The sequence below is a fragment of the Antechinus flavipes genome, chromosome 1 (genome assembly GCF_016432865.1).
Source record: "Antechinus flavipes isolate AdamAnt ecotype Samford, QLD, Australia chromosome 1, AdamAnt_v2, whole genome shotgun sequence".
In the NCBI taxonomy this organism is placed as follows: Eukaryota; Metazoa; Chordata; class Mammalia; order Dasyuromorphia; family Dasyuridae; genus Antechinus; species Antechinus flavipes.
Window position 1 is genome coordinate 668,874,566 of NC_067398.1, and position 18,887 is coordinate 668,893,452.

Genomic DNA, 18,887 nt, shown 5'->3' on the forward strand with positions numbered 1-18,887 from the left:
CCGTCGGAAACTGCCCCTCCTTGTTATTTATAGAGGGGGTAGGAAATCCCCCAGCAGCCTGGTGAGGTCCCTGCTACGGGAGCTGGGCCAGGGCAGAGGGTAGGGGGTGGGGGCTGAGGGCCCAGGAGACCTCAGCAAGAGTGTCGTGTGCTCTGTGTGCGTGCAAGCCTGGGCCTGGGGGGGGTGGGGTCGATAAATAATCTTCAGAGCAACTTGCTGTCGTGGGAACAAGAGAAACCTTTATTCAGAAATGAAGCTGTAACTAGAGATAAACTAAAATTTTAAAGATTTTGACAACATAAAGTTCCCATCTCCCTTCTGTGGGACAGGAGATCCTGCTGGGGAGCTAAGGAGGGTGCAGGGCCATTAGTGGGGGTGCTGTCCAAGGCCAGCGGGGACATTGCAAGGTCAGGCTTTGGGGTGGGAGGGGTACTGAGGGCTCCCCCAAGGTGTCCGGAGCTAAGAGGGGCAGTCCATGGAATGGGAACTGCTGAAGAGGACGGGTCTTGGGGGTCCTGAGCAGGCAGGGGCAGTAGGAACACTCAAAGTGCCTTACTCATTTTGAGAAGGAAAGGTCCCTAATCAGGGCTTTTGTGATTGAGGATTGAGGAAAAGAGTTTCTCTAATAACTGAGACCCCAGACCCCAAGTTCTGGACTCAGACTTCCAGGAATGAAGTGGGCAAATGTCATTGGCAGCTCCAGAGCGCTGCGCTCCTGGGGAATCATCCCCCAGGGGGAGCTGTGCGGATGCTAAAAACTGGAGCAATTACATCCAACATTAGGATGTCAAATGTCAGCGGGGAAGGAACTTGGAATATGCAGTGTGGGTTTTACTATGAACAGTAGGTCTGAAAATCAGGATGACCTTGGATCTAGAATGGAAAAGCTTGGAAGGACCTCAGAACATGGAATATCTGAAAGGGGAAAGCACCTGAGGATCTGGAATAGAAAGCCGGAAAAGTCAGACAGGGGAAGGGATCTGAGAACCTACAATGGGAGAGCTGGAAAGGATTTAAGAGCCTGAAATGAAGGGACCATAGAACCTAAAAGGTCAGATTTGAGGCTGCTAAGATGTTTGAACATTGGGCATCAGAGCTAGGAGGGAGCTTAGAATGTAGGACGGCTGAGCTGGAAGAGATCCTTTCTCTTACAGAAGACACAGAGGTAGGGAGGAAAGGGGATTCATGTAAATAAATGTTGAATTTATTTGTTGAATAAATTATTTCAAGTAGAACCCAGATCTCTTAACTGCTTCAATAAATTCTGCCTCCAAGAAATGACTCATTGGTTCCTATCCTAAGACTGTCATCTTCCTGCCCTCTGGTTAGCCCCAGTCCCAGCCAGAACATGGGGGGGGGGAAAGAAGTGGGAAGTGTGCCCCCCTTATGGATCAGGGATAGTCCCAGATCCTTGGGATCCCTTCCAAAACTGGCTCCCAGGTCATGGAGACTGCGTCATCTTGATCATAATTACTATTGGGGACTGTTCGAGGCTCTCCTTGCCTCATCTAGGGTGAGTAGTCAGAGGGGAAAGCATGGGGTCTCTCCCTCCTCCCTTTTACTCTGTGCCCCAGCAGGCCCCCAGCCAGGCCCAGTGCATCCTCAAGAGGCAGGCGTCTCTCGCCAGACTTCCGCCCTCCGGAAATATCCTTGTCTTGAATAAACAGCTTCTTTGTCACCTCACACCCGTGCTGGGCCTGAGAACTGCTCCCCTTGGGGTGACTCATTTGGCCCCACTTCCCACCTGGCCCTAAGTCCTAAGTTCCCTTGCTCTTGGCTCCAGAGACAAGCTTGGGCATAAAACCACAATCTCTAAACTTCAGGGCCGGCCCCCAAACTGCCACCTCCAACCTTTGGGGGTAATACCATCTCAGCTTGGGGGGGGGCTTGGCAAGGGAGTCCTTTGGTGGCTGATGCTCGTCAGGGAGGGACACTGGCTTGGTGGGGGAGTAGATGTAATAGGAAGGTCCCAGGCTACCCCCCAAACCAGAAACCAGGCTAACCCAGAAAGGATGATTAAAGCTGGCATTTGGGGGTTGATTATCCTTTATTAGGGATTTCCACTTGAAATCAGAGCATCACAGCATGAGAAAAAGAGAGGCCTTTTGTTTCCCAACTCCCTGGCTCAGACCTGACCATTCCCAGATAGTCTGGCTCAGACTGGACCATTCATGACAGTCCAAGAACATTTCCCTCTGGGGATGGGGAGGTGTAGTCAGTATGGATCCTATATTCAGGGCGCTGGGAGAGTCAGGACCTCAAACAGGAGCCCCCGGGGAGTCTTGGTCAGCACTGGGGTAAGCTTGGGGGGGTGTGACCCTGGCCCCCAGGGTAGGACTGGGCAGAATCTAGTGTGAGAGAGGGAGTATGGACAGTGTCATGGTCACAAGACGAGACCTTCAGTCACCTTTTCTAAGCCCTTCATTTTTCAGACAAGAACCAGAGAGGTCCATGATGGCACAGGAAACGTCAGAATCCGAACCCAGGTCTTTGGGGGCCAATCAGCATGCTCCTTCCCTTGCTGTCCACCCAGGCTCCTGGGCCGAGCTTAGGGAACCAGGCAGGGGAGTTCGGGCTAGTCTTTGCCGGCCCAATTTCTTGTCATTGATTTCTAAAAACAACACCCGTCCCCCCTTTTCCCCTCTCTCCTAAAGGGTTTGGGGGAAAACTCCAGGGTCTTGGGGGAAGGGAGGCGGTCCCCTGGGAGCCGGAGCTTTTCCTGCTCAGCTTTCCTCAGCTAGGGGCCTGGAAGCTATGAAGTGTCAGCTAATGGAGATAACGGATAATAAAGATAAGAGGAGACCGCTTGGATACATCAGTCAAGTGATAAATGTGCTGAGAGAGCACTGCTGGTGAGACCCAGAGCACGCCCGGGGGGACAGGGAGGAAGGGGGAGGGGCTGCCTGGTTCCCTCTTTTCCCGCCTCCCCCCTCCCCCCCCTCCCCGCTTTGGGCTAGCACCCACGGACATACCGGAATTCCCTCCCCACCATTCCAGTTCAGGGGCTCCCCTCCCACCCGCGCCCCTGGTGCTGAGCCCAGAGCCCCCCAAGGGGCCCAGAGTGGCTCCTGGGGTCCCCATATACAAGGCGTATGTTTCCGTGAGGGTGTACACATTGGTTTGTGAGAGTGCGTGAGTATGTCGGGGAACGGGGCTGTGGGAGGGGGCCGTGGCCAAGAACGAGCGGGGTCTAGGGGAGTGCGTGTGCTAGAGTATATATATGTGTGTGTTGAGGGTCAGGGGTACGGCGCACAGACACGGGCATCTGGTGGGCATCTGGTGGGCTTCCTCTCGGGAATGGATCGCCAGATCTCGCCGGGCTGGCCATCGCTGCGGCGCGCCTCCCGGGCCCTCAACCGCTGCAGAGAGAGTGGAATTGGGGAGGGAGAGAACGGAGTGCCAGTGAGCCCCACGCCCACCCCACGTCAGCCCCCCGGCTCCCTGGGGCTCGGCCTGGCGCAGGCGAAGTCCTTCCGCTTGGACCCCAGGCAGGAAATCTGGTGTTTTTCTAAGTGGCTGCCTCTGCTGTTCTTTTTGCCTTCTCTCCATTGTCAGCCCTTCCTTTGGGGGCGGGAAGAGGCGGGAGACCAGGAGAAGCTGGAAACCTTGCGCCTCTGGCCGCTGCCCTGCCCTGATCAGTCTAGGCCATGCCTTCTCTCCCCAAACCAGCCGACTCGCAATCAAAACACCCGGACTCCGACCCAAGTTCTGTAATCATTTCTCTCTGGGCCTCGGCTTCTCCAGCTGTAGAATGAGAGCTTTTGGGGTCCATAAACTTATTTTAAAATTTTTTTCGATAATCATATTTCTCTAAAATTGGTTTCCTTTGCATTTTTAAGCATTTAAAAACTCTGCAAGCAGTTAGAGTTGCAGTGGGTAGAGCATTGGCACGGGAATGAGAGCTTTTGGGGTCCATAAATTTGTACAAAAATTTTTTTTTGATAACAGTATTTCCCTAAAATTGCTTTCCTTTGCAGTTTCATTTCATGCATTTAAAAACATCATTCTGCGGTTAGTTAGATGATACAGTGAATAGGGCACTGGCACTGGAGTCAGGAGGACTCGAGTTCAAACCAGGCCTCAGACACTTACACTTACTGGCTGTGTGATCTTGGACAAATCTCTTAACCCTAATTATAATAATTAATTAAATAATGAAAACACCATTTTGACTGTAAAATGAGTCTTTGACACATACAAAAAAGACATAGACAGTCTCTGAGGTCCTTTATGGATCTAAATCTCCTGTTTCTCCAACCCATTATTGGCTCTTAATCTCCGATCCTACAGATCCTGTCCCATTCCTATTTCCCCTGAGCTTCAAAAGTCATCACAAGAATGAAAACAAGAAGTGAGCATAGAGACATTCAGGCCAATCTCCTTTATCTTGCAGAAAAAGCAACTGAGTCACAGAGAGGGGAGGGGGCTTGCTCAGTATCCTGCAGCTAAAAAAGTATCACCCTGGAACTGGACAAAGCTGGGCTGTTTTGTACTGTCCTTTCTAAATACCAGTTGGTAGTATTTGTATTGAGATTCCTCCACCCACTATAGTGATGTATTTTTATTTCCTCAAGACAGTGGTTTGAAGATCCTAGGGCCTTATAGGGACAGTATCACCCTGCCCCCCCCATTATCCCTCAGACCCCTTTCCCTGCTCTTCCCTGGCCTGTTGAAATCTTCCTGGCCTGGCTCAATTACTATCTTTTCCAAAGTCTTCATCAATCACCGCCCCCTCCCCACCTGCAATCTGGAAATGAAATCTCATAACGCTTTTTTACTCTTCTTGTGTCTTACCTTCTTCTCTATCTCCCCTTTTGCTGCCAGTGTGAGCTCCATAAGGCCCAGGATTATGTCTTACTGATCTCCGAATCTCTCAGTCCCCGGCCCAAGGCTCTGCACAGAATGGGCCCTTCATAAGCGTCTATTGAATGAGTCTTAACAATGACTATACTTGTACCAGCTGATGGGCAAGAGGACTGGGGGGGGGGGGAGAGAGAAATTTGGATCCCAGGATTTGGAGCTGGAAGCCTGACATCTTCATTTTGTAAATTAAGGAAGTGAGACTTGGAGAATAGAAAGTATGTGATTGAGGTCACAAAGCTAGTAAGAACAGGTCCAGGATTTGATTGGGTTCTCTGTTTCTAGGACACTAGGAACAGCTACAGTTCTACAATAAGAGAGTGCTCATGGATGTTCAGAGAAGGCGGGGCTCACTCTGGAGTATTTGGAGAAGGCTTCGGAGTAGGTGCAATGTGAACTAGACCCTGAAGGATGCTTCAGAGCTGGAATGCCTTTAGAACATAGATGTTAGAACTGGGAGGGTTCTTAGAACCCAGAATGTCAGAGCTGGGAGAGCCTTTAGAACATAGATGTTAGAACTGGGAGGGTCTTTAGAACCCAGAATGTCAGAGCTGGAATGGCTTTAGAATATAAAATCTTTGAACTGGGAGGGTCCTTAGAACCCAGAATGTCAGAGCTGGGAGAGCCTTTAGAATATACAGTCTTAGAACTGGGAGGGCCCTTAGAATCCAGAATGTCAGAGCTGGGAGAGCCTTTAGAACATGATAAAATCCAAACTGGGGAGAACTTTTGAGATCATAGAGTCCAACTCCTTATTTTGCATTGGAGGAAAGGCAGAGATGAGGAGTAACTAGTTGGCTAGCGACACCATCATGATAAGAACCCAGGGATCCAGTTCCCAGTGCAATAAGTTCCTTGGCTGTGATTTGAGAAAAGAGGAGATTCTAAAAAGAGGATCCAAATGGAAGAAAGCGGGATGGAGAGAATGGGGAGCAGCCGACCTTGCCAAGGTTCATGAACGCATGGGTCAGGAAAGAAGAATGGAGGCAGAAGAGGGAGCAGTCTTGGAGAGTCTGAGTTTGGGATACAAGAGATGAGAGACTGTGGAAACATGGGCCATGGAGTCCAGGAGAAGCAGACCGAGGGTCTTATCTGCAACAGGTGAGGACTTGGAGCAAAGAGCTGAATGGCTCACATATGGTTGGTCTGCCCCCAGGAGCCTAAATGGGAGAACATCGGGCTCCCTCGGGGCTGAGAGGAGCAGTAGGGTCAGAGTAGGGCCAGACTGAGACTTGCAGGCTAGGACACTCCAAGAGCCGGAGCCCCTGGCCACAGCCAGCCGTGGTGCCTTTGTCTCAATGGGGGAGAGGAGCACCTTACTAGTACCTCACTGCTCAAGGACAGCCGAGGAAGAGGAGGGCCCAGGGAGAGCTGATGTTCAGCCAGTTTTCATGACCCTCTTTGGGATTTTCTCTTGGCAAAGATACCGGAGGTTTACCATTTCCTTCTCCAACTCATTTTACAGAAAAGGAAACTGAGGCAAACAGGGTGAAGTGATTTGTCCAGAGTCTGAGCATCTGAGGCCAGATTTGAGCTCAGGGAGCTGAGCCCTCCTGACTGCTTAGCTGCCCAGGGAGAGAATTAGGGATAGCCTAAAGACCCCAGGTAGCTTCAGTCGATGATCATGAATGGTTTCTTGGCTCCAAGGCCTGGCATTCAGCCATGTCCTTGAATCAGCCCTTCCCCTGAAACAAAATGCTTCTTTCCCGTGACAAACTGCCAAGCCCAAGGCCTGACTTTGTGGACACCGGTTCCCCACTTCAGCGGCGGTGATTCACTAGGCCACGAATCCCACTTCCCAGTTTGTCTGTGGAGCCAGGTTCTGAAATAGGGCCTTTGTGGCCCAGAGCCAGCCTTTGGCTCTGGGCCTCTACTGTCCCTTCCTCTGGTACCGCCCAAGGACCCCTGGGGACTACCATCTTGGAAACGTGCTGCCCCCAGCCTAGTTCTTTTGTCCCTATAAGGCCCTGGGATCTTCAAACCACTGTCTTGAGGAAATAAAAATACATCACTATAGTGGGTGGAGGAATCTCAATACAAATACTACCAACTGGTATTTAGAAAGGACAGTACAAAACAACCCAGTTTTGTCCAGTTCCAGAATCAGAGGCTCTTTAAAGGGCACCTCCTCCAGAGTAGAGACTTTCCTACAGAGGAGTCCCTGACCAAATATCTTTCTGCCTCTCTTAAGCTTCCATTACCTCCAGTGACGGGGACCTCACTACCTTAAGAAGTGACCCTTTCCATTCACAAATATCTTTGTTTGTAGCTGCAAGTGATCTCCCAGTAACTTCCAACAGTCCCAGTCCCACTCTCATAGCCCATGCAGAATGAGCTTGTCTGGTGGAAGAGCCAGTTTAAGCAAGAGGCTTTTCCCACTCTCTTTACTTTTAGACTCTCCCCTCTGAGATCATCTTCCATCTGGTCTGCTTCTATCTCGTATGCTCCCTGTATGTACCTGCTTATTTACTCGTTGCCTCTCCCATAAGCTCTTGAGGGCAGGGACCAAGTTTTTACTTTTCTTTGCTCACTGTCACAGAATAAGTGCTTAGTAAATGCTGAATGACTGAAGGAGACCAGTAATAGTAAGACCTACTTCCATAGCCCTCAAAGTGTTTCCCCTCACCCCATAATCCCATGAGGCAGAAGCCTTCCCATTTTTCAGATCAGGAAACTGAGGCTCAGAGGCTTTCTCAGAAATGATGGGTATAGGTTTCCTGATTTGCTGAAAGATCTATTTTCAAAGCCCCACTTTATTTCTCTCCTTTCTATCTCTGTTTTACTTATCTATGTGTGAACAGACTATTCCTGTATTAAACGGAAGATATCTTTTTTTTGCATAAAAACATAGATCTAGTATGGTGTCAGGCCCATGGCTTACCATAAGAAGGATAATTTATATTAATGGAATAGTTGTAGATTTATAATGGACCTGTGAGTGAGCTTTCATCATTTCTAAATTTAGCGCTAAAAGGGATCATTAAGTACAGAAGCTTCATTTTTTAAAAAAGAAAAAAAAAAAACCTGAGACTTTATAAAGGTTAAAACTTGCTCAGGGCCACACTGCTGGTAAAGTGAAAAACTGAGATCTGCAGTAGTATTATCCCCATTTTACAGAAGAGTAAACTGAGTCTCTGAGAGGTTGACATAGCTAGCAAATGTGGGATTTGAATCCAAGTCTCATTTCTGTGAGACCAGGACTCATTTCTCTAAGTCCAATCCTCTGTATGACAACATCACTCCCATTGCAGAGAATGTAAAATGGAAAGAACCTTTGTCCTCCCACCCTTATCTAGATTATTCTCTTTAGTCCCGGCTGACAGGCGCATATACACACACAGGTGGATGACCCGGATGGCTGAGGAGGAACTCACCTGGCGGGGTTTCCAGAAGGCTGGCCAGCCTTCTGATAAGTGTTCATGACCCTCTTCTTGAATTCTTCTAGGGCAGCATGGTCTGAGGAAGAAAAAAGCATCAGGGTCAACCTGGGGGTCCCCATCACCCTATGCTGGGCTTGGGAGGTGACGTCTCATCTAAACAGACTTTCACATAAATGAGGCTTGAACAGCCCCCAAATCAAGAAAGAGAGAGGGCTTCTCACTCTTTCCCCCCATTTACAATTTTCCCAGTATTTCTTCCAGCTGTTTCTGAAGGGTTCCCAGAATCCTCAGGGGCTACATCAGTCCTTAGAAATTACCAGGTGTTTTTCTCCTGACCGGAGAGCAGAGATCTGGCACATGGATGCTGGGGGCAACACGAGAGAGTGCCGAGGGACAAAGGAAGGACCCGTGAGTGTCAAAGCCCAAAGGTCTGGCTCACTTACCGAGGGGAGCCGGTTTAGCAGGAGCAGGCGATCGTTGAAGGAGCGTTGAGCCCTGGGCCTGTGAAGGTTGGAAGAACACAGATGTGTACCAGCAAGAGTCCCGGCTCTGGAATGGGCGGCTCTGACAACCGTGACCCTGGTTTCTTCATTTATCAAATGGAGAATGACCTCTGAGGTCCCTCCCAGCTCTTCAAGCTAAGCCCTCCCAGAACTCACGTGCCTCAAGGCCCCTTTGCCAACCTCCCAGCCAAGGTTCTGAGTCTACTTGGGTCTGTAGCCCAAGATCTGTACCCCAGATTGCTCTAGGAGATAGGAGATGTGCACACAGGAAGCTCAGGCACATCGAGAGCCAAACAAATGGGCAAATCACAGAGAACACACACCTAGAAAAATAATCACACACCTGTGCATGTACAATCATACAGATCTCTCTGTCTCTCTCTGTCTCTCTCTCTCTTTCTCTCTGTCTCTGTCTCTGTCTCTCTGTGTGTGTCTATCTCCATCTCTCTCTGTTTCTCTTTCTCTCTCTTTGTGTCTCCGTCTTTGTCTCTGTCTCTGTCGCTGTGTCTCTGTCTCTGTCTCTGTCGCTGTGTCTCCCTCTGTCTCTCTCTCTCTTTCTCTCTATCTGTCTCTCTGTCTGTCTGTCTCTCTGTGTCTCTCTGTCTCTCTCTGTCTGTCTCTGTGTCTCTCTGTCTCTCTCTGTGTCTCTGTCTCTGTCACTGTGTCTCTCTGTGTATCTTTCTCTCTCTCTGTCTCTGTTTTTCCCTCTGTCTCTGTGTCTCTCTCTCTGTGTGTCTCTGTCTTTATCTATGTCTCTGTCACTGTGTCTCTCTGTGTCTCTCTCTTTCTCTCTCTCTGTCTCTGTCTCTCTGTCTATCTGTCTCTCTGGCTCTGTCTCTGTCTTTCTCTCTGTCGCTGTCTGTCTCTGTGTCTCTCCATCTCTCTCTGTGTCTCTGTGTTTGTCTCTGTCTCTGTCACTGTGTCTCTCTGTGTCTCTGTCTCTGTCTCTCTCTGTTTCTCTCTCTCTCTCTGTCTCCATCTTTGTCTCTGTCTCTGTCTCTGTGTCTCTCTGTGTCTCTCTGTGTCTCTGTCTCTGTCTCTCTATCTCTTTCTCTCTCTCTATCTGTCTCTCTGTCTGTCTGTCTCTCTCACACACACACAGACAGCCCCACCCCATTCAAACCCCAATCCCATCCCCAACCATATGACAATCAGAATATATAAGAACAGAATAAGAACCAAGAACAGTTAATCCTCGCTTTAACTCTTTGAATAAGGGAAATGAACCTGTGATTGGTAGAAGGAACTTCCCCAGTGAAGAATCTCTCTACCGAGCAAATCGCCATCACTCCTACCATAGTTTTCTCAGAAAGCTGCTTGGGGCAGCTGAGGTTAAATGACTTGGCTGAGGTCATTCAGTCTAATAACCATCCCCAACATAACCCCATCCCCTCTCTCAGTTCAGTCCCCGTCTCCACCTCCTGACTCATTAACTTAGCCCCCAGCCCCAATCTCATCCTTCTCTCCTCCGTATCCGTGCCCTGACCATCTCCGACCTTAACCTCCGCCTCCTCTTCCTCCTTGTCCTCTCCATCCCTCTGCCCCAATCCAGACCTCTCCTTCCCCTGCCCCAATGTGCCCGACGGCCCCTCCTCAGCCCCAGACTTCACCTTGGTCTTGATGCAGGTTTCCAGGGTGGCCGTGTTGATGTCCAGCTGCCCCTTGATCAGGGCCAGCTCCTTCTTCTTCTCCTCTAGCTCCTTCTTCAAGGCGTCCTTCTCCTTCTGCAGGGCGACCTTCTCCTCCAGGGCCAGCCGGGACTGCTTGACACAGTCTTCGTGGACCTTCTGCAGCCTCTCCTGGGTCTCCTTGAGGACCCTGTCCTTCTCCTCCTTGCAGGCTGCCAGGCTCTTCTCCCCGGCCTCCTTCTGTCGCTTCAGCTCGGTGTTTTCCCGGGCCACCTGCTCGATTCCCACCTTCAGTTCCCTGGCCAGACTCTCGACCTTGTCGAGCATGACTCTGGGCAGCTCCCGGCAGCGGTGCACCACCTTCTCCACCTCCGGGTTGTAGTACAGCAAGGTGATGCTGTCCAAGGACTTGTAGAGGAGGGACTCCCTCCACACCTGCTCCACCTTGGCCACCAGCTTGTCCTTGTCCACGGCAGCGCACATGTCTCGCACGTGCTGCAGCTCGCCCACCACCAGCTGGTACTCGCGGAAGTTGCTCATCTTCTCCGCGCTGCAGGCTTTCAACTGGGACTCGACCAGGCCCTTGGCCGCCATCAGGGTCTCTTTGTCCTTGTTGCAGGCCATCTTCAGGGTCTCCTGCACTGCCTGGGCTGCCTTGGCCTTCTCCTCAAGGGCCTGGATATGGGCTGGAGGGTGGAAGCAATGGATGCACTCTGAGAGACAGTCCCTTGGACTTGGACTTGCCCTTCAGAGAGATCCATGAACTTGGATTTTTAAATTATTATTATTTTATAAAATATAATGATGATTGAAGTCATTTCTATATTTTATTTTATGTACTTCAGGATATTATTCTAGAAGAGGCACATAGATTTTGCTAAGGACTCCAGGAAGTAAAAAGATGGGGCTGTGGGGGACAAGTCACCTACAGATCACAGATGGAAGGGGCTTAGCCACCATCCAGTCCAACTCCTTTTTAGAGATGAGGAAACTGAGGCTCAAAGAAAACAACTGATTTGTGCAAAATCACTAGGTGACAGAGTTGGGATGTGAGCCCCGTTCCTCTGGCACTCATTCTGCTCTAGTCCCTTCCCTCCGTGTTATTAATGCAGCCTCTTAAGATTGGTTACATCTTAGTTAGGATCTATCCAAAGCATATTAATGGATGTTTGTGTAGAGAAGAGTCATTTTGGACGAGCCCGCCATTCACTTCCCCCAGAAGCTGGTAAAACGGATCCAGGAATTATTACAGCAGAGATGAGATTGAAAAGAGATGGCAAGAAGGAGAAAGCAGGAGGAGGTGAGTTAGACAGAGGTGGGAAGAGAGGAGTCTCCAATAGGTCTTTTTGGGACAAATGATCCCTGCCCCCTGCTCTCATGAAGCATCTAATCCAATATATACCTGAAGCACGAATCTCTGTCTTCTCCCTTCCTCTCCCTTCCTTTCCCTTCCTTTCCTCCCTTCCTTCTCTTCTTTTCTCTCATCCTCCCTTGTCAATTCCATTAACTCCCAATACATCAATTATCCCCTGTATACAAGTGGCTCCCGTAGCCCTCCTTTAACACTGACCTCTGCCTTGATGTCCTGCCTCTGACTGTCAGCTGGACACTCAACAGCCCCTCAAGCTCACCAAGGCTCTGGCAAATGGTCATTCAGACCTTGATAAAGACCTTTAATGAAGGAAGAACTCCCCTTCCCATTGTGGACTGAATCCTAGAATCTCAGAGCCGAGGGAGCATCTAGTCTGACCCCAACTTCCATAGGATGCTCCCTTATAAGCCTCTTGACTTCCACAATTCTAATATTCCTCCATCTTTGGCTATTTAGATTTGGAAGAGATCCCAGAGCCTGAGTCTGCAAATGAGGAGCCTCGCCAGGAGAACTGACTCTCCTAAGACCAGAGAGTTAACAGAGCTAGAATTTGAAACCAGAATTTGAATCCTAAATGCTTCCTCCTTTCACCTTACAGCGGGACCACGGGGCTAGGACTCAGTATGATGACATCATGATATCACGGACAGACTCATTTCCCAGAAGTAACAAGGCTCATTCCCCCACACCCCTCATCATCCTATCCCTAGCCCCCAGTGAAAAATTCCTAGTCCTGGTTTTTTATTCCATCCTCTACTTGGAGGTGTCCCACAAAATCCTTGTCCTGGACCTCCTCTAGCAGTTTATCATAAGGGGACTGGACTAGATGACCTTTGAGCTCAATGAACCCCAAGGGCTTCAATTATTCCCTTTATCTACATCTGTATTTATAACACAGACCTCCAGCGTTCTGGCTCTAATTTAGTCTTTCACATTCACCAGATCCCAATCCTGCCCTTCTCCCCTCGTCCTATCCATCTTCCTCCTCCAACCTGTGCAATTCCTCAGATGTTCTGCCAGCTCTTGTCGGCAAGCTTCTTCACTCTTCACGATGGCGAACACATATTTCATGTTGCTCTCGTGCTGATTCTGTGAAAAGGAGACACTGGGCTCAGATTAGGGCGGCCATTCCGAGGCATTTGATCTCCCTCAAACCCTTCAACTATATCAAAGGCTGGGTATGGGGAATGATGATAATAATAGCTGACATTTATACAACCCTTAAAGGTTTGCAAAGCACTTTCCATATGTTAGTTACTTCATTTGATTCCCAATCTGTAAAAGCGATACCATAAATATTTTCAGTCCCATTTGTCAGACAAGGAAACTGAGACGCAAGTTGGTGAGAGCCAAGATTTAAATGCATGCCCATTTTGTGATACCATATTGTTTCCTTGGTGTATGATCTCAGGGCAAATAATACAGAATTGTTAAACTGAAAATTTGAATGAAATAGAAAAACTAAGCTAATGGATAGAAGGATGGTATATGAGAAGAACTTTGAATATGGAGCAAGAAGACCTGGCTTTATATATTGATGTTGCTATTTATTTATTTAGGTAAGGCAATTGGGGTTAAGTGACTTGTCCATGGTCACACAGCTAGTAAGTGTTAAGGGTCTGAGCGCAGATTTGAACTCGGCTCTTCCTGACTGCAGGGTCGGTACTCTTTATCCGCTGCGTCATTTAGCTGCCCCTATTCTGCTATTTATTATCTTGAGCAAGTCTTCTCTCTGGATCTCAGTTTCCTCATTTGTAAAATGGGGAAGTGGACCTACATGATTCGAGTTTCTTTCCATTCTACACCCCACAATCTTACATTAAATATGAGGTTATTACAGTTTAAAAAGTGATCCTGTATCTCAACCCGGTCTTTAAAAGTTTGTTCTCTTCATAAATGACTAGAACTGGTATTATTTCAATACAAACAAATCATATTGATAGGTCCCTCCTACCTCCCACCTTCCTCCTTGTCTCCCTAATATCAATGATAAGATGCCAATTTTCCTTAATCTTGTTATCAGACATTCCCATATACCCTGATGATATTAATGTTACAAATATTATTACTACTAATAATAGTACCTAGAACTTTTATGTCTTTAAGGTTGTAAAGTGCTTCCTATATTATCTCATTTGATCCTATGCTATTAGCTAATAGTGCTATTATCATCTATTTTGTTGTTCAGTCACATTTAATCCCAGAGATAGTGCAGTAGTTTGCCATTTTTTCCTTCAGCTTATTTTATAGGTGAGGAAACTGAGGCAAACAGGGTGAAGTGACTTGCCCAGGATCACACAGATAGCTGGTGATTAGCAGCGTAATAACAAGCTCTATGCATTATAGTGCTCCTTGTCCAGATGAGGAAACTGAGGCTGGCAGAGATTGAGACTTGTCCGGCTCATGCAATTAATAAGTGTCTAAGGAAGGATGAGAACTCTGGGCTCTTTCACTTTGCCACATTTAAAAACAGAAAGGTCTAGAACCTTATTTCCTAAAGATTAATTGTTATTCTCAGTTTTCCCCACCATGTTCTAGCCCTTAAAGCTTTCTAGCCTCTGGGAAGCTTTGCTTTTGCCCTTCCATCATCTTCATCCTTTGTCATTCTCTTCCTCTTTTTTTTTTAAAGTCTTTTTTACTGTTTTTTTTTTTTTTCAAAAGAAGTGCAAGGATAATTTTTCAGCATTGACCCCTGAAAAACCCTTTGTTCCAATTACCTCCCTCCTTCCTCCCCCACCTCTCCTAGACTCTCTCTTAAGACTCATTCAAGGGGCAGCTAAGTGGAGTCAGGAGAATCTGAGTTCAAATCCAACCTTAAACTCTTGTATTATCTTTGTGACTCTGGACAAGTCACTTAATTTCAATTGCCTGGTCAAACAACAACAACAACAATGAAAGTGCTTTCAGGTGCTCTCCCAGTTTTAAATTCGACAGAATTTAAAATTAAAATTCTCCTCTTCCTCGAGACTCCTTGACTGAGTCCAGTAAGGCTCTTGTAGATAAAGACATAAATACAGGTTGGGAGTTGGGAGCGGGGAGTGGCAGAGGGAGGGATGTGAGCCTGGGTTTCTTCCATTTTCCATGCATCAAGGACAGCTGGACCTTTGTCTGTGTCACTCCCTGCTCAAGAAAGACGCTGCTTGGTGGCTGGTGTGATTGATGGAAGATTAACCAAAGAAGACCAGTACAATCTAAACTACCTTCTGAGGAACTCCCTAAAATTTGATCTCCTTCTGGTTGACCTGGAAAGTTACAAGGGTGCCCTCAGGAAACCCCTAGTTTGTAGGGCCCTAAAGAGCCCTTAATTTGAGGGGAAGACATGGCTCTCAAAATGGGAGGGCAGACAGAGCCTCCAACCTCAGGGTGCCTGCAGATAGAGGGGCGCATAGGCTTGTGGGGGGGAGATAATGCTGCTCCCGGGGAGGAGACTTTTCATTCATGGAAACCCCCCAGTCTGAGAGGGAATCAGTCCTCCCCTCAAGGCACTCCCAGGCTGAGGGGGCTATAACCCAGAGCTCCTGGCACAGAGGAGAGACCACAATGCCCTCCGGAAGTCCCCGGGCAGAGAGGCAGACAGGGCCCCCACCCCAGTGGGTCCAGACTCTGAGAAAGAAACTTGGCTCCTGTTCTCAGAGAGCCCCCATACCGAGGGGGGACAGGACAGACACACACAGAAGTAGGACATCTGTGTGGCTTCCTGTGCTGAAAAGGGACGGGGGCGGGGGGGAGGCTGGGATGGGAGAGGATTTGGAGGGGGAGGGGGCCATCCTCATTCTAGAAGTGACCCACAGTCTCTAGGGAGGCCAGCCTCTCAGATATCTCTTAGATCCTGCCAGTTTCCTGATGGAGAAACTGAGGCCGGCACAATGGATTTTTCCTAAGTGCTCCCTTCCTCCTCTGAGCTCCACCCAAGGAGACTTCCTGAGCTCCTGGCCCTTCGTCCTGCACCCCCCCCCCACTTCCAAGCTGGGCATGGGCTCCCAGAGATGAGAAAAAGAGCAAAGTGGAGGAGGTCACTCCGGGCGCTTGTTATTACGCTGGTAATCACCAGGTCTTTAATGCAGCTGTAGGGCAGGCCGCCAGTTCATTTTTGTCCCTGGCACACAGACTTTAATAAATGATTGCTGAATTAAGTCAAAACTTCCCCTCATATATTATCATCCTTTTTATAGATGAGGAAACTGAGGTCCAGAACAAGAAATTAATTTATTCAAGGCCATCTAGTCAGTCTATGGTAGAGTCAATATTTGAACCCAGTCTTTCAAATCCATGACCCATGCCCCTGCGCCATTTAGTCTCCCACAATTATATTGGGTCATATAATAATAATAACAGACAAGGGGCTCGTGTTTCTCTAGTGCTTTACAATTTGCAAAGCAGAGAGGCAATGGGTCGTGGTGGATGAAAGCTCGACTTTGAGGCAAGAAGATCTACTTCAGAATTTGGAAAGATCTAAAAAAATGAAGTATAGACTGTCAGAGCTAGAACATAGAAGATAGAATATCAGAGCTAGAAGGAATCTTAGAAAGAATGTCAAAACTGGAAGGGTTTAGAACATAGAACATAGAACCTGAGAGCTGGATGAGATCTTAGAACGCAGAATGTCAAAACTGGAAGGGTTTAGAACATAGAACATAGAACCTGAGAGCTGGATGAGATCTTAGAACACAGAATGTCAAAACTGGAAGGATTTAGAACATAGAACATAGAACCTGAGAAGTGAAAGAGACCTTAAACACAGAATGTCCGATTTGGAAGGGTCCTAAGAATAGAGAAGAGTTGAAAGAGACCTTAGAATATAGAGTGTCGGAGCTAGGTGAGCCCTTATAACGTCAGAACTGGAAGGGTCCTTAGAACGTGGAACATAGAACATTAGATTTGGAAGGGGTCTTAGAACATAGAAGATAGAATGTCAGATCTGAAAGGGACCTTAGAACATCAAATTTAGAACATAGAACTTGAAGGGGCCTTAGAACATAGAATCTCAGAATGGAAGGGACCTTAGAATGCAGACAACACCTTCTAGGACTATGGGAGGTGAGATAACCTTTGCCAGGTGTTTGTGGCTCTTAAAGCTCCCCATACCTGTTAGCTGTTAATCCCTCTACCCTGGGAAGTGAAGGAGGCTTTATAAGTGCCTTTCAGCTCTAAATACACGCTGCTATTATCACAAGTTTCAAGGGAAGGCAGGAGGCTGATGGGCACCAGCATCTCTGTGGGAGTGGGCAGGAGGGCCTGGGCTGTGGACTGTAGCCAGTCTGGCCTTTTTGGCCCACGGGCAGTTTATCTCCCCTTTCAGAACACAGGCCTGGCTAGAGATGGGCAAACGGGGCCCCCTCCTCATTTCCCCAACCCCGGCCAATCTCCCGGAAGGCGCCTGCTTGAGGGAGGGTGTGCTCCCACCGGGCTGCAGCTTGTGTGGGCAAGACTGGCGAGGGGTGCAGCTGGGCGGGTGATCCAGAGAGGCTGAAAGTGGTGGAAGAGCCTGTGAATGGTGGGTGCAAGACTGTGTTCAGGTAGGGATAGGGGCTGGACCTATGATGTCATTTGGCTGAGGAACTTCTAGGTGAAGGAATTCCCTCCCCCAGTGCAGAATGGCACCTTCTCTTCAACTTAGTTTCCTGGGGGCAGGTTTTACTGACTGTGCTACTGCTCTCTCTCATGACCATGGGAGAGGCAGGGAGGGGAGTGGGCAGCTGGATCAGAGTGTCTGTGCCCACGGGAGAGGCAGGGAGGGGAGTGGGCAGCTGGCGCAGTGTCTGTGCCCACGGGAGAGGCAGGGAGGGGAGTGGGCAGCTGGATCAGAGTGCTTGTGCCCACGGGAGAGGCAGGGAGGGGAGTGGGCAGCTGGATCAGAGTGTCTGTGCCCACAGCAGAGGCAGAGAGGGAGCGTGTGGCTGGGTCAGTGTCTGTGCCCACAGGAGAGGCAGAGAGAGGAGTGGGCAGCTGGATCAGTGTCTGTGCCCATGGGAGAGGCAGGGAGGGGAGTGGGAGGCTGGCGCAGTATCTGTGCCCATGGGAGAGGTTCTCTGTCTGTGGACATAGAATTGTGCCCTGACCTGTGCCTACATGTTGAAGTAGGTAAAGATCCTATGTCCAGGTCACAAAGGGAACACCTGAATTACCTTGGCTTTACCACCTGCTTTGGGACCTCCTAGACCTCTTTCCCCAATGAAAAATGAGGGGGTTGGAGTGGAAGCTCCTGCGTGCGATGCCATGCATGGAAGACCAATCAGAATTCCCTGACCTCATACCCATGAGCTCCCAGTTGCCCCATGCCCCCTTTGTGCCAACCAAGGAGCGGAGCTGACCCACGGATCTCCCTGGGCTGGAGCATTCCCCCCCAGCTGTCCCCCCCACCCCCCGGGCCCAGGACCAGCCCCTGGCCGTCCCAAAGGGTCTCACCACGTCCACCTGGCACTGGCGGTAGCTGGCGTTGATGCGGTCCAGGTCGCGCCGGCTGCCCAACAGCAGCTGCATGATGGCTTCCCGCGAGCGGGTGGTGATGTTCAGCTCCTTGGAGAGGTTGGTGTTGAGGGCGCCCAGGTTGAGCAGCCGCCCCGACAGGCTGTCCGCCTGCTTCTCCGTCTCCTTCAGGTGGGCCTCGGTGCCGGCGTGGGCATTGCCGTAGACCATGAACAGCACCAGCCCCAGGATGATGAGGAACTGGATGAGAGACACGAACAAGAAGAAGTATTTCAGATAGTACCAGCAGCCCCGCTGCTCGGAGCTGCTGATGTGCAGCCCCGTTCGGGAATAGCTGCTGCTTCTGTCCATGGCTGGGCCACGACTGCTGCCAGGCCGCCAGGCCCTGGGCTCCGAGGGGAAAGGGTGGGGGTGGGGCCTCCTGCTGTCCACCTCCCCCCCTCCCGGGAGCCTCTCCTACCCCCTCCTCAGCAGGAGGAGTGTTTATATTGCCCTGCTTAATACTTCCTCCTCCTGGCTCCTTCCTGCCCAGGAGGAAACCAGGTCCTGGGGTTATCATAACAAGCCTGCCCTGGACTTGGGGGAGTGTTGGCTGAGGGCTCGAGGGACTCAGCCAGACGGGGGGCCGGACCCCGACTGCCACCCTAAGTCACTGTATGGGGTAGCTGGGGCCATGGGAGAAATGCCAGCCAAGCCTGCTGTCCTGTTTGCTGAGGAT

The 18,887-nt window shown here is 49.5% G+C and overlaps 1 protein-coding gene across 2 annotated transcripts; it reads right to left on the bottom strand.

Moving 5' to 3' along the window:
• Positions 1 to 2,028: 2,028 nt before the first annotated feature.
• PLVAP (plasmalemma vesicle associated protein) lies at positions 2,029 to 18,616 on the bottom strand. 2 transcript variants are annotated; one of them, XM_051972122.1, is made up of 6 exons: positions 18,158 to 18,616; positions 12,736 to 12,832; positions 10,354 to 11,057; positions 8,684 to 8,741; positions 8,235 to 8,316; positions 2,029 to 3,359 (listed from the first exon to the last, which is right to left on the bottom strand). In XM_051972122.1, the coding sequence occupies exons 1-6, from the start codon at positions 18,518 to 18,520 to the stop codon at positions 3,353 to 3,355; spliced, it is 1,311 nt and encodes a 436-aa protein (XP_051828082.1). In that variant the 5' UTR covers positions 18,521 to 18,616; the 3' UTR covers positions 2,029 to 3,352. The 2 variants fall into 2 exon arrangements, with proteins under 2 accessions (XP_051828082.1, XP_051828081.1); XM_051972121.1 differs by having other exon boundaries at positions 18,149 to 18,615.
• Positions 18,617 to 18,887: the final 271 nt, after the last annotated feature.

Bases quoted from the DNA above. Each gene is read 5' to 3' on its own strand.
- PLVAP (XM_051972121.1), bottom strand. From the start codon at position 18,520: ATGGACAGAAGCAGCAGCTATTCCCGAACGGGGCTGCACATCAGCAGC. The intron at 8,742-10,353 runs GTGAAGTCTGGG...CAACCTTCACAG, and splicing joins AAACCTGCATCAAGACCAAG to GCCCAGGGCTCAACGCTCCT. The intron at 8,317-8,683 runs GTAAGTGAGCCA...TTTCTTCCTCAG, and splicing joins TGCTAAACCGGCTCCCCTCG to ACCATGCTGCCCTAGAAGAA.